The 15,960-nt window shown below is 37.6% G+C and overlaps 1 protein-coding gene across 2 annotated transcripts in view; it reads left to right on the top strand.

Moving 5' to 3' along the window:
* LOC106878777 (general transcription factor 3C polypeptide 3) overlaps positions 1-15,960 on the top strand; it is a 551,001-nt gene that overhangs the window by 91,791 nt on the left and 443,250 nt on the right. Inside the window, exons 5-6 of one of the 2 annotated variants that reach the window (XM_089359125.1) lie at positions 9,038-9,161; positions 15,352-15,428. In XM_089359125.1, coding sequence (XP_089215251.1) covers positions 9,038-9,161; positions 15,352-15,428 — 201 coding nt within the window. The remainder of the gene's footprint in view (positions 1-9,037; positions 9,162-15,351; positions 15,429-15,960) is intronic. The other variant, XM_089359126.1, reaches the window with a different exon arrangement.

Here is a 15,960-nt window from a genome sequence, read left to right on the forward strand (position 1 = left end):
CTACCCCAGATTCCTTCCACTGTTTGGAAGTGGCACTTCTTCACACAGCTTTCATGCAGTAGCTTTCTCCAGTTAAACATGTGTCTGTTTTCCTCTTCCTTCATCTAATGGTGGTAGTGATGTCATCACCAAAGAAATTATCATTAGTTTTTCAAACTGCTGATACTATCAATCATAACTTCTGCTAGAAGTGCCACTGTTTTTGTGTGATATGATGAGACTTGAACTGAGAATGCACAGAATTTGAATAGATTGCACAGAGCATTCCACTGGACACTAATAATTCTGCCAGTCCACTTCCTTGGACTAGTTCTTTTATCAACCCTGAAATGATGAAAACAAAGTTGACCTACATGGGATTTGAACTTCAGACACAGAGAGTCAAAACAAATACCACAAGATAGTTCATCCAACTCTCTAATAATGACTTTGCCAATTCACCACCTTCGCTTAAATGCTCTTTATAACAGACTAGCAGTAGAACCTGACGTTGTCCGGGTGTGACTTATTACGCCATCTACGATAAGTCTTGCTAGGTGAAAATCAAGTAAAAAAGAAAGCCTTACAATGAAAAAACCCTTATGATGTAAATATGTTCATAATTCAAAAGACGATGAAATTAATAGGGAAAGTCTGAAGGCTGTTTTGCATAACATTATTAAGTGTACATAAATTTCATCCGTCTAATTGGCTATAGAAATGCTTGTGCAAAACAACTTTTTGCGCTGCCTTGATTATACATAATTGGGTAATTCCTTTTCACAGGAGGTTGGATGGCAATTTCTGATGAAGCAATTGCTGGCGATCTGTTGGTACACAGTTTTGCCAGAATTCTATCAGATTAGGCAGATGTTGATGCACCGTTTTGCATTATGTTCAAAGTAGCTTCTGGAATGTGGTGAAGTGCTGCATTCTGTTGCTGTCTTTTTAAACCGGTTGCATTCTTTCCCCAGCAAGCTCTCTTGTTTGAAGGCATAATATATGTACATATTAAACAGAACAAAAGTTATAACAGATGGCAGGGTTGGTAGTTTTCACATTTCGGTAATTTTTCAGATTAACACCCGCATGATTATGTAACCCTAACCCTAAAACCGTAACCCTGACCCTAAAACCGTAACCCTAACCCTGACCCAAAAACCGTAAGTATAACACCCAAGTAAAAATCGTGCGGGTGTTAATCTGAAAAATTACCCACATTTGTAATGAAGTTCACTGATTTGCAATGTGTTGTTCATAAGCTCCGTAGTTTGTATATTTACAAAACATTGACGAACATGAGTTATCTTGTAGTGAATGGTTGTGTGTACATGCGCGTGTATGCGTTTGAGAGATCGAGAGAGAAGAGGGTGAGAGGAAAAGAGAGAGAGAGGGAGATAAAGGAATAGAAAACAGGAGCAATGAAGAAAGAGAGGAAGGGAGAACGGAAGACAGTTATAAAATAGCAATGCGTGCACATGTTTATGTAAGAAACACACAGAAACTAAATCTTATATCTATAATGTTGATGTGTGTATGTGTTTATGTGTATGTTGTTGTCACAGATCATGTATGTGTGGTTGTGTGTTTTTACGTTTCTATGCTATGAAAAATATGTTAGAGGTAGAGGGATAGAAGAAAGCTATTAAATGGGAGACAGGAAGAAGAACGAAGAGTGAAAAGGTAGAAGGAAAGAATAGTCTTAAAGCAAGTTAATCTATGACTTTGTATGTATCACTTTCTATCTCTCTCTTTTACTCTTACTCTCTATATTATATGTTGAGCACGTGGTCGATGTGTAAGAACGCCAGTACAGGTAGAAGGGAAGAAATATAAAAGTTGCTAGAAACAACAGCCAAATCTCCCTTAAATCACACAAAGTAAACGGAATTTAAAAAATTTAATTACTGTACTGGAAAGTTCACATTGAGAAAATTCCATTGATGTAAAAATTTGTACAAAACAGTGGAAAATGTGGATTTCTATAAACTTTTAAAAAGGCTTCACACAGATACAGAACTTCAGCATTATATATTAAGATGGGCAACACACACACTAAATAAAAAAATGACAGATATTTGTATATATCTGTGTATTGATGTGTATTCTGTGTGTCTATATATATATATATATATATATATATATATATATATATATATATATATATATATATATATATATGTATGTATATATATATATATATATATGGTAAGTAAATGCGTTTTAAGAAAGATGATTAAAAAAATTCAGTTTGTAGTGAATATATGTTTGACTGTCGTTCGTATTTGGAAGAGACTGACAGGTATTTGTATGTATGTGTTTATTTGTATATATGAGTGTGTATTCAAAAACATCTATATTTACACTTTAAAGTTGGTTTTCACACTCAACCCTGTTCTGCAGAATCAGTGTAGCAATGGGAGGTTTGTACCCATCTCTACGTTCTGAGTTCAAATTCCGCCGCAGTCGACTTTGCCTTTCATCCTTTCGGGGTCTAAAAAATAAGTGCCAGTTGAACACAGGGGTCGATATAATCGACTATTCTCCACCTGCTGGAAGCCGCCCTTGTGGGAAAAATTGAAAATAATAATAATAATAATAATAATGACCTCTGCCGATCAAAGTCCCAACCCACAACTAAGTCTTAAGTGTATATATATATATATATATATATATGGGCAACACACACACACACACTAAATAAAAAAATGTTAGTAAGTAAAAGTGTTTTAGAAAAGATTGTTAAATTTGCAGATTAACACCCGCACGATTTTCACTACAATGTTACAGTTAGGGTTTTAGGGTCAGGGTTAGGGTTAGGTAGGTAATCGTGCGGGTGTTAATCTCAAGATTTAGGAAAAGATTTTCCAAAAAACTTACAGTTTGTATGGAATAAATGTTTGTCGATCGTATTTGAAAAAGATGTGTGGCTATTTTTTTTTTCGCTGTCATCATGTTGAAGGACGAGTTAGAAATAACTTACAATTCCTGCCAATTAGAATGAGGTATGTATGTATATATGTATGTAGTATGAAAATCAAACCATTAAAGTGAAACTATCTGTCATTACACTATCGAAATGTGATTGTTTCAGTTTTGATACTGAAAGAGTTTTCTTTTACTGTCAGTGTTTCTCCTTCCTTTCTTTTTGTATTTGTTGTTGGATTGTTCGTAAAGGTTCATAAGAGAAAGTAGGAGTTGAAAGGATTTGTAAAGGTAGTAGAAAGAGGAAATTAGATTTTATTAGGAGGGAAAATGTTTATTTGTGTAGTTTTATTCGTTATTATGAGTAATTTTGAGTGAAAAAAATGATGCAGTGACCTAACTAATTGTATATAGAATATTAATTGCGATTCTTTAATCCAAGAAATTTGGAATTGTGTAAATGTATGAATTTTAAACATACACACACACACACACACACAGAAAATCTGCCTTTTATAGATAAGATTATATTACTACATATTCTTTTTGGGATTTCAGTTGTAGGACTACAGCCATATTGTAGCACCACCTTAATTTATTTTCTTTCAGTTTTGTTTTTGCTTTATGGTTGGAAGTTGGTCTATGATTGAACTGGTCTTCTCTGAGTATATCCTTGAATGATTGGCTGGTCTGGTATCATTGTTAGGAGTTTATTCAATGTTTTTTTAATGTTTCAGTAGAGGTCCCTTTTATAACTCTGATTTGTTTAGGTAGGCTGCTGAACAATTGAGGACCTCTAAATATCATATTCTTTTTATCTGCCAATTGATAAATGAGGTTTAGTACATTTTGGAGTGTACCAGAATAGCTTGGATAGCTATTGATATTTTTTTGTGTCATCCTCTTAGCTCATCAGATAAATAATAATGTTCCTAGAACCATGCCTTGAAGTATACCGCTTATTACAGGTAATTTTGCTGAGAAAAATCCGTTTGCAGCAACAGATTGATTTTTACATCATAAGGAATTAGAGAGCCGTTCTCTGTGTTTCGCTGTAATACCAAAATCTGTCTATGACAGACGATTACATGATCAATCTTGTCAAATGCTTTCACAAAATCAAGAGATAAACAGTGTTCATTCCTCTCAAAAGAGTATTGAGGATAGTATTAAGGTGCTGTAATGGTTGTGACAGGCAACTTTCTCTCATCTGCAAACCAGGTTGTGTATTCTGTAAGAGATTGTTTTTCTTGAGGTATGTAATTATTTTTTTTTGGACAATGTATTCAACTATTCTAAATGTGTGAGATGTGAAAAAAGCAGGTCTGTAATTTTTAGCTTCAACCCTGCTACCTCCTTTTCATCTTCATACCCAAAATTTCTCTTTTGCATATTACTATCACTATCATTTTCAAATTGGTTTGCAATATTGGTATTTTTGTTTTTGGCTCAGGTTTTTGGTAATGCTTCAAAATGCTTTTCGTATCTTTCATTTTCAATATCCTCTGTCTTCAGGATCCTTCATTTCTTTAAGTTATTTCAATACCTACCACCAGCTACCAGCTTGTTGAGCATTTTTACCTGGCATCTAGTGTTCAGTTTTATCAAATTACTTGGATTTATATTATTGACTGAAATCTGAAAAACAAATTACTCTTCAATCAAAATGTTGATATTTCATAAAAAGCTGCTGTTAAAATTTAAAATTATGATATTGGCTGATGTAATGTCTTTATGGATGGAAAATAATTTTTTTCCATTTTCTTTTCTAATGCTAATGCATCATTTTTCTTTTTTTTCGCCCTTTCAAAGCCTAGCCATGCTCATGGGCCCAGTTTCCTGGTTTCTATGGCGTATGTGTTCTCCCCCAGCACGGGACACCAGTCCATCGCAGCGTTACTCAAGAAACAGGAAGAAAGAGTGAGAGAAATTTGGGGCGAAAGAGTACAACAGGGGTCGCCACATGGGGCCAGTCCAGGAGCACTGGCAACGATCTCGCTCGAAAATCCCATGACGGCCCCGCACAAAGCCAGTTCAGGGGCACGGCAACAATCTATTTCTATTTCACTTGCCTCAACAGGTCTTCGCAAGTGAGATTTGATGTCCAATTTTAATTTAACTTGATTTCGATTTCACTTGCCTCAACAGGTCTTCACAAGTAGAATTTAGTGTCCAGTGAAGGAAGGAAGGAAGGAAGGTACGCATAAGTGGACTGGCTGGGCCTTAGATTTAGGTCTCACTTGGCTTGCCGGGTTTTCTGGCGCACAGCATATTTCCAAAGGTCTCGGTCAGAAGTCATCGCCTCGGTGAGGCCCAATGTTTGAAGATCGTGCCTTACCACCTCATCCCAGGTCTTCCTGGGCCTACCTCTTCCACAGGTTCCCTCAACTGTTAAGGTGTGGCACTTTTTCACACAGCTATCCTTATCCATTCTCGCTACATGACCATACCAGCGCAGTCGTCTCTCTTGCACACTACAACTGATGCTTCGTAAGTTCAACTTTTCTCTCAAGGTACTGACACTCTGTCTAGTATGCACACTGACATTACACATCCATCGGAGCATACTGGCTTCATTCCTTGCGAGCCTACGCATGTCCTCAGCAGTCACGGCCCATGTTTCACTGCCATGAAGCATGGCTGTTCGTACACATGCGTCATACAATCTGCCTTTTACTCTGAGAGAGAGACCCTTTGTCGCCAGCAGAGGTAAGAGCTCTCTGAACTTTGCCCAGGCTATTCTAATTTTAGCAGCTACGCTTTCAGCGCACCCACCTCCACTGCTAATTTGGTCACCAAGATAGCGGAAGCTATCAACCACTTCTAGTTTTTTCTCCCTGGAGTGTGGCAGAAGTTGTTTTCTGCACATTTCCAGTATTTATAGCTCCAGAACATCTGCTTCAAACAAAAACTAACTTCCTAGTTAACCTTCCTTTGATATTGCTGCACCTCTTATGTGTCCATAGCTTGCACTGGGTGCATCTTATAGAGTTACTTCCCACTCCTTTTCTACAGATCGCGCAGGGCCATCTACCTGAAGGGGTTTGTGTTTTGTCTGCCTTCCTACTTATGAGGACTTTGGTTTTAGCTAGGTTGACTCTAAGGCCCTTCGATTCTAGTCTTTGCTTCCATACCTTAAACTTCTCTAATTGTGATAGTGACTCAGCAATTAGTGCAAGGTCATCAGCATAGAGGAGCTCCCAGGGGCATCCTGTCTTGAATTCCTCTGTTATAGCCTGGAGAACTATGATAAATAGAAGGGGGCTGAGGACAGAACCTTGGTGGACCCCTACCTCCACCCGGAATTCTTCACTGTACTCTCTGCCAATCCTCACCTTACTGACAGAGTTTCTGTACATGGCTCGCACAGCTCTCACTAACCATTCTTCTATCCCTAGTTTCCTCATTGATCACCAGATGAGAGATCGGGGGACCCTGTCAAAGGCTTTCTCCATATCAACGAAAGCCAGGAACAGAGGTTTATCCCTGGCTAGGTATTTCTCCTGAAGCTGTCTTACCAGAAATATAGCATCAGTGGTGCTTTTCCCAGGCACAAACCCAAACTGCATCTCATCTAAACTGACTCGCTCCCTAAGCAGTTGAGCTATGACCCTCTCCGTGACTTTCATTACCTGATCTAAAAGCTTGATACCTCTGTAATTATTTGTATCTAAAGCGTCACCTTTACCTTTGTAGCAGTTGATTATGGTGCTGCTACACCAGTCATTAGGTATGACTCCTTCGTGTATCACCTGGTTCGTAATACGGGTGACTAGGCTATAGCCGACACTGCCAGATATTTTGAGCATCTCTGCAGTGATTCCTGATGGGCCGGGGGCTTTCCCTGTCTTCATACTCTTAATTGCTTTATCTACCATGGTACTGTCAACTCGGATAGCTGGTCCCTCTGTTGGGTCAACATACGGCAGACTCTCTTTCTCCCATTCATTCTCTTTATTAAGCAATCTATCGTAGTGGCTTCTCCAGACCTCTTTCTTCGCAGCCTCATTTAGAGCAAGCATACCATCATCCATGCGAACACATTTCTCTCCTACTACATCACTATTCTCTCTCCTACACTGTCTTGCGACACGAAATACCTCAAGTCTTTGGTCCTCATGACGCAGAACATTGGCAAATCTTTTTTTATCTGCCTCCCCTCTGGCTAAATAAACCTGTCGCCTAGTTTCCCTTCTGGCAGATTGGTACAATTCCCTGCTACCACCGTTCTTCCAGTCCTTCCAAGCCCGTTTCTTTTGTCTAATAGCCCTGTCTACCTCCTTGTTCCACCACCACGTTATTTTGGGCCGAGAAGGGACCTTGCACCAACCACAGATCTCGTTGGTGGCCCTCAGCAGGTTGTCCCGTAGAAATGTCCAGTTGTCCTCTACATTGTGTGAAGCTACATCCCCCTCTATTTCGTCAAAGGCTTCGAGTAATAGGTCTCTAAATCTCTGTCCATTTGCAGGATCTTTGAGCTTCCATACCCTTCTCCTCCAAGCTGCTTGTCTTCTGGGCAGCCACTTAGCTCTGATCCTAAAGTCACTAACTACTAGTCTATGTTGTGGGGTACATTCTTCGCCTGGGAATGTTTTGGCATTTCTGAGCAGCCGTCTTTCCCTTTTCCTGGCGAGGATGTAGTCAATTTGGCTTGTGTGCCTGCCAGAACGGTAGGTGACTAGGTGACTGGCAGGTTTCCTGAAGTTAGTATTGCAGATCATAAGGTCATTTGCATCACAGAACTCCAGCAGCCTGGTTCCCTCCTCATTGCGGGAACCAAAACCATAGCCTCCATGTACGCTATAGAAGCCCCCTGAATGTTGTCCAACATGTCCATTGAAGTCACCAGCCACAAAGAGAAGGTCCCTGTCATTCGTCGATGAGGTAGTCTGCAGAAGGGTGTTATAAAATTGGTCTTTCTGTCCGTCGGGTAGCCCTGGCTGAGGGGCATAGGCCGAGATAATGGTTGCTAAACCATGGTGTAGGACTAATCTAATCTTAAGTATTCTATCGCATACTCTAACCACCTCGATTACCTTATCCACCCATTTCTCTGCAAGAAGTATACCCACGCCGCCAACCCCGTCTGTGTTTCCTGCCCAGAAAATCTTGTACCTGTGTTCTTTGCCTGTGAGGAGCCTAGCGGAATAACCTCTCCACCTTACTTCTTGGAGGCAGCAGATATCGACACGTCTCCGTTCAAGCATCTCAACAATCTCACCAGATCTACCTTTCAGTGTGCCGACGTTAAGAGTGCCAACCCTGAAGGTGTGGAGGGTATGGACTCGTAAAACCTTGGGACGGAGAACGGTGTCATGTACCTGAAAAGAAAGCTCGCATTTTGCAGAGAACATAACAATCAGTAGCATTCCCTTCAGCCAGCATCCACTATACTATCATATTATGCACCATATGATCTCTACCTTACATAGGGGGATAAAACCAAAGTGGGGGTGGGAAATCTTTAGAAGTGTTCATGGGGGACAGTCATGGTACTGGTGAGGAAGATAAGAACCTCCGATAATGGTGTAGAAGATAGGAACTTCCGGTACTGGAGTACAAGATAGGAACTTCCGGTACTGGTGGAGGGGGTGGGAGGGCGGGTGCACCAAACTTGCGCTGGGCAGGAGTTAATCGAAGGGGAGGGAGAAGATATATATATATAGAGAGAGATGTACATAGTGAAATAAATATCGGGAGAGACACAGACAGATTAAAACAGAGAGGGAGTGAAATTGAATGAGAAAGATTAAAAGAGAGAGAGAGGGTTATTCAAAGCACAAGGAGTTTTAGGGATTTCTATCGTTTGTACACAGTAAATATATAGAATGGTGGCCAGCTACTTCTAAGACAAGTTTTAGCTTTAAAGTGACTGTGCGAGGAAATACAACTGAAAACATGGAAATAAGCAGATCAAAGGCAAAAATGTAGTTCTTTTTTCTAAATGTGGAAAACTGATATAAGTAATGTGCTTTGTTTATAAAATCTGAAATGTCTATGGCAAGATAGAAATAAATTCATGTCTCAGAGTGATAAATATCATTTTTATCTTTTTCCATTTCTGTTTTATATTTTGTATAACTTGGGGTTCAACTATTAAACTTGAAATGTTAACACTTTTTATCTTTTGCAGCAGCGTCGCAAAAAAACCGAACTACCTAAACATTTACAAGGTTTAATGGGAGAAGCTAATCTGAAGTTTGCCCGTGGAGAGCACCAAGAAGCTATTAATATGTGTCTTGAAGTTATTCGCCTTGGTAACAAATTTTATTTTTTTGTTTATTGTGAAGGAAATTTTGATATTTTTGTATATTTCATAAAGAAAATTCCATGAATGCTTCCTTTCCAAACTACTCTTTACATCCTTTATACTCCAAATCGCATGGACTAACAATTGCTGAATGTTCTTAATAATGTATGTTGGAATCCAGAACACAACTTTCAATGCCTGAGGGAAATCACTCACTGACATCACTTAGGAGATGTTCAAATATGAAGATGCTCTCCAGGATCAGCAAGAGAAACATGAGAGCTATGTTTTTTTTTGGCTTATCGTATGTATACCATACAAATAAACTACAAAAGAATTGTAGTTCGAGTTCATGGTCCATGAACTGGATTTGAACTCAAAGCCTATGAATTGCTAGATTAATACCCTATACACTTGGTATTAACTCCATTGAGAGAAGAAAAATAGTTTTTGTGTTGGCACTATCTGTAGGCTCTCTACTTTGTCTTATGACAGAGAACCTATAACTTCTGCTGGGCTTCCCTTTTCTCACATTTTCATCAAATCTTTTATTTGTTAAAATTTTATAATGTAATTAGATGTTATTACATCTTAAAATATTGTCATAAAATATTTTTCTTTTCTTTATCCTGTGATATGGTATCTGGTAATGGTGTTTCCATGTCAATTATGGTCTATTGATGTCACATTTGACACTTTTAAATTGATTCAGGAGACACTCACAAATAATCATTTCTTTATCCAATTAATGCTCCACTCAAACTTAGATTGGAAGTTTTCTGACTGACATCTGGTTTTGGTTTCAGTCATTGGACTGCAGTAAAAACTTCAAGAGCTAGTTCATCACATTGATCCCAGTATTTAATTTATCAGTCTTTATTCATTGAACTGTTATGTTGTAGGATATAAAGGGACACAACACACATTGTTTTTTAGACCAGTGTAAACAAACAGAAATGGACATGGAGAAAAAGAAACAACTGCATATACACTCACTGTCTCTCTTTCACACACACACACGCACTACTACAACTCTCTGTGTAGTTTCCATCTACAAAATATATATGTACAACATCATCATCATCATTTTACATCTTTTTATATTAGCATGGATAGGATAGATTCATCACTGTGTTAGTCATTTCTTAAAATGGTAGATGGAGAACAACAGTATAATGAAACCATACATAGGTAAAAAATAGAGAGATGAAGGGAAGTGTGAGGGAAAGAGGAAATGCAAAGTGACTGAAGTAAGAGGTACATAGGGTTGGCTATAGTAACTTTAAAAAAATTATGCTGATGGCAGATATTAGTGGATGTTCAAGAAAAAAGTATTCAGTAGAACATATAGTAAGAAGGGATAATATTGGGTGTGTGGAATGAGCAGCAAGGGACGTGGTTCTATGAAGAGGGATTCCTGCTAGTATAGAAAGGGAAGAAGGAATAAATGCACTTCTGCTCTCATATAATTACAGCTGAGAAAAAGTGCCATAGAAAGATGGAGGGCTGAATGTTACAAAGATGAATTACTAGAAAGGCTTGACAGGTATAGATTGAGTGCAATATACTTTTAGGATCTCATCTTTACTGACAGGGATGGGTCCTTATGAGCATGGTTAATTGCCAGTTATTTCAATATTTTATCAGCTCCTTTGTGAGGTTCAACAACCTGAGGTCAGATTTCATTACTTCATCCCCCCATCAGATTTTTGAAGCTCTAACAAAGCTATAAGGTGATACACAAGCACTCACTATGAGTGCATTGTATCTTATAGTAAGCTAATGAAATTCATTACATAATTTCTTGCTCCCTTTTCATTTATTTAGTTTCTTGTAATACACTGTAATTAATCAACCCCTTTTTCTGAAACATATACATTGAGTTTTAACACCAGGTTATTAGCATTGCTATGTCTAAGTAACACACACACACACATGCACACGTGTTTTTCCATGCTGGCATGGGTTAGTTGGTTTGATAGAAGCTGTCCAGCTGAAGAGCTGCTCAGGTTCCACATCTGTTTTGGCATGGTTTCAATGGCTTGATGCCCTTTTAGACACCAGCTACTTTACAGAATGTACTGGGTGCTTTTATGCAGCACTGACATGGGTGCTTTTATGTGGCATCAGCATGGATGCTCTTTATATGGCACTGGCACCCATGACCCTGCAAGATTAGGAACACTCAGCTTAAGAGGGATGTGGAGGACATGCCTGTATGCAAGGACAACCAGATATTTACTTAGCTTGATGTGTCTTCTCAAACATAGTGGACTGCCAGAAGTCTCAATCCACTGTCATGCCCTGTATGAGGCCCAATATCTGATTAGAGTAAAGAATTTAGGCATTTGAGCACAAGTGCTTTAGAAGGCTATTACACATCCTATACACAGAGCACAAAATGAATGGCTTTGTATTGAGTGTGAGTGTATATAGAATGGTCTCGGAGCCAAAAGTGAGAGTCATATAAAAACGAGTGTACCCAAACACCCTTAAGGATGCTACTGCTGGAAACTAAGGTATTATCTCTACCCAAACAATCCTTCTGTATGAGTGTAAGAGCTGGACTCTTACAGCTGACATGGAGCAAAGAATTCAGGCATTTGAGTACAAGTGCTTCAAAAGGCTATTAAACATCCTGTACACAGAGCACAAAATGAACAGCTTTGTCTGGCAGAAAGTTAACAGATACACTGGTAGACAAGAACCATCCTTTGCACTGGTAAAAAGACAAAAGCTCTAAACCATTCTTCAGGGCACAGTTGAAAGAGGGTAAAAGAGAGGTAGACAGAGGAAATCCTGGTTTGACAACATCAAGGACTGGACAGGTCACAAAACAGTGAACCTACTATGCATGACAGCGAACAGAGACTAGTGGCAATGGCTGACTATGAAAGCGTCTTGAATGGCACCCTAATGACTGGCTGCATCACTTAAGGAATCTTGCTGATGATGGTTCAATATATATTCACTGAAAGTTCAACAACATATTTAGAGAGAATATTTTACCACAGTCATATGTGATATGAACTTTGCTAAAGACACCTAAGAATATGAAGGTAATATTGAATTTGGGCCTGCACTCAACACTCAACTCAGTAAAAAATACATCAGTTTCCAACTATTGATTATGTTGCAGACAAATAGAATATGTATATGTAATTAAGTGCATATTTTCAGTCATTATCATTTGTGGTTATTTATTTGGCTCATGTCATTGTTAAATTTACTTATTAGTTAGTGTCACATACATTATATTTAGTTTCTGTTATTCCCATTTGCATTGTCTATGTTGAAAATATTCTATTGTGATGCAATACATTCTATTGTGATCCATACATTTTCTACCATTCTTAAGCTGTTTTTTTATTTTTGATTTGAGCTTCAAAACATTTCTTGTTTCTGATCATTTAGGATAATATTTTTTATTCATTGTTGACCCTACCATCATTGCATGGCTACTATATACTTCAGTTTTTAATTCTTTCATGTCTTGCATGTGTTTAACTTGTGTACCCATGCCACACTATGTCACTCATAAACATTTCCTTGCTGATATATTGAGTATAGATTTGAGTTATTTTCTCAACCCCTTACAATTAGGCTGTTATAAGAAAATTTTATTTTATTTCTCATCATCATCACCAGGTAGGTAGGTAGAACAATACAAGTTCAAACATTCAATTTTGTCTTTTTCTGAACATCATTGGGGATGAAATTATGAAAGGATAAATGTATATTTTAAAAACCATCATTCATAGTATGTTTTAAAAACTGTTGCATGAGTGTTGCATCAATGTCTTTTTGTTAAAAAAATACTTCTTTCTTTCACTCCAACCTTTTTATGTACCGTCTTATGTTGTCTTCTTAGAGAAACTTGAACTATATCTGTGGTGATACAATCTTTGATTTCCTTGAGTTATGTTCTTTTACTGACATATTCATAAAGAATTCAAAAGCATAGTATAACTGTTGCTGATTTTTTTTTTTTAAGCAGTTATAAATTGCTTTGTTTATGTTTTGAAAATATGTCTTCTGCTGCATTACTTTGACAACCTAATGGGTTGTAAGTTCAAATCCAGAATTTTTGCTGACCTATCTGACTTGCTAAGTGCTTGTCAAATTCGTACTACAGCTTGCCGTCCCAAGTCTAACAGAGTGATAGAATGATTTTATTGAGAGCTGAAAGTAGCATTACTAGCACATTCCAATATGTTAGTGTTACTATGTTTACATAATGCTGTTAAAGAAGACCTAGGTTACTCCCAGGCAGAATTACTGTATGGTTCAACACTTAAACTGTCTGGTCAAATGATATTTGCTATAGCTACTCAACAACATGATCTTAGCAGTGAAATTACTGTCAGTGTTGATTGACTTAAGCAGGCTTTCATCGAGTCTATTCACCTACTACAATACAACCCCTTCCTCGTCTGCCACACTCAAACAATCCACTCATAAACATAATGGATGATCTAATAACAGGGCATTTTATACTGACAGGGTAACCAAGAGTGGAGGAAGAATACATTGGACAGATAGGTACACTCACTCATATTTTATTAACGCATAAACAAAAAAATGTTTCCTTTTTATAGTTTCCAAGAAAAGAAAACAGAACTGCGGAACTTTGCATTTTCTATGAACTTTTCATTGTTGCATGTACATTGTTTTCAGCAGTTTTTCATATAGATAGGTAGATAGATAGACAAAAAGACAGATAAATAAATAAATAGGCAGGCAGAGGACCAATTTCTCAGTCATCACAACATTAATTCTCTTCTTTGCCTTGCAGTACTCAGCAGTGAATCCATTCAGTACATGCTGGAGATCACTTTCTGATGAGCCAAGTAGTACCATGTTATTTGCAAATATCAACCAACTGATTCTGCACCTATCAGTTCTGAAACCACTTCTACAACAGCTGCACATGTCAGTCTAGTTCATAAAAATTATGAAAAGAAGAGGTGACAATACACACCTTACTGAAGTCCAACACTCATGTTGAAAGGTTTCAGCTTAGCACTATTTACCCAAACACAGAAATCTGGTGTACTGCCTGCACAACAGAGGGGACTTGTTTTCTATCCATACTTTGTAGGCTTCCTTCTTTACTTGAATGGCATTTTTAACTTACTGATTAAATCAGGCAGTTCTTTTCCCCACTGGTGCCACCCTTAGCTTTTGAACAAAACAATCTCCACTCCATTTCAACATCTTCAGTCTGTTCAAGGTCTCTGAATTTGGATGCAAGAGTATCTGCATATTTCTTTCTTATCCAATCATCCATTAGGTTTCCTAGTTTATGCTGTAAATCACACTGGACTTACCAGTTTTGCAAGTTCTCCCAGCTGTAGATAGTCTCAGGTTGCACCTTCTCTTTACACCAAAAGTCCCGCTTAGAATCAGAGCTCAGGGATGATAACAACTTTTATTGGTGATCCCAGGCCTAAAGTATACCTATACTAGGTATACTTATGGATATCTCTGTTTGGAAAGAATGTGTTCTTTATGGAGAGCCTATTTCCAGCACAAATGTCTTGTAAGGCCTCTCTACTTGCCTCTTAACTATGTCTAAAGCTGCAGAGACCTCATCAATGAAGGATTTATATGTGACCTACTCCATAGATACGTATGCGGTACTAAAATATGTAGTGCATTTTGTAATGTAGAAGATTGTTCAAAGCTGAAATATATTTTTCTTTGTAAAGAAACTTAGGTCATCAGTGGTTTGTGGTGTACTCACATTTGTAGAGAATGTAAATATGTTAACATTATGTTCACAAGTAAGGAGGATACAGGGTTGTAGGTGTGTTTTCTGGATTTGTATAGTGACTGACTTTGTCATTGATTTTAAAACCTATGTGAACAGAAGTTATACTTGGTGGGAGGTGCTTAGGTTGTATGAAAAGAATGTCTTATGTGCAGTAGATTAAGGGGAAGTGAAGAATGGTGTTGTTTTCATCTGTCAGTATGAAATCTGATTTTCAATTATAATCCCTTTTATAAACTCTGGTTTATTTTCACTTGTCTTTTAAATCTATCTTTTGATTTAAGTATGTTGAAATTAACTAATTTAATTCCTGTTTTTGAACTCTTGTGTATCTTATATATTGCTATTTTTATCTGATAAAATAATGAGATTTAGCATTTAATTTGTCATTTAATCTATACTACTGATTTTTCTTTTTTTTCAGCCCCACAAGCTATTGTTCCTTTCCAAACTCTTGGCATGCTTTATGAAGAAATGGGTGATTTGGAGAAATCTCTACAAGTAAATTGGTTTTAATTATTTCCAACTGATCTCTATTCTCAGTAAGAGAATAGATAAGTTTTAATCTTTTTGTTATGCCTAATAATAAAAGACTAATTTTCTTAAAACCAGGTCCTAACCATACTCTGGTATTTTTCCAACTGCTGTCCAGCTCTCAAATCTAACACTTTAAACTAATATTTAAGTAGCTCTCTTGTGTGTGATACTGTTGAAGTAATAAGATGCATTATAGATATGGAAGAGGGTATATGAGCTGTGCGCACGCGCACACGTGTATATTATTGGTTGGCTAAAACACTGTTGATGACTACTGGCAGTTTCTCTGCATAAAATCATGTACTTCATCAGACCACCATTCTAGAATAAAATTCTAAGCAAAAATATGAATGGATCATTTTGTTAATTAATAACTACTGTATACAATCCCACACTTACTTCTTTCCTCCAACTTGCTCAGGTGTAATAATGTTGGTGGTGGCACAATGATCCTGCAAGAACAAACTGAGGCACTGGGTGCATAATTTTTACTGCT

Source organism: Octopus bimaculoides, chromosome 10 (assembly GCF_046866305.1).
Source record: "Octopus bimaculoides isolate indiv1 chromosome 10, ASM4686630v1, whole genome shotgun sequence".
Taxonomy (NCBI): domain Eukaryota; kingdom Metazoa; phylum Mollusca; class Cephalopoda; order Octopoda; family Octopodidae; genus Octopus; species Octopus bimaculoides.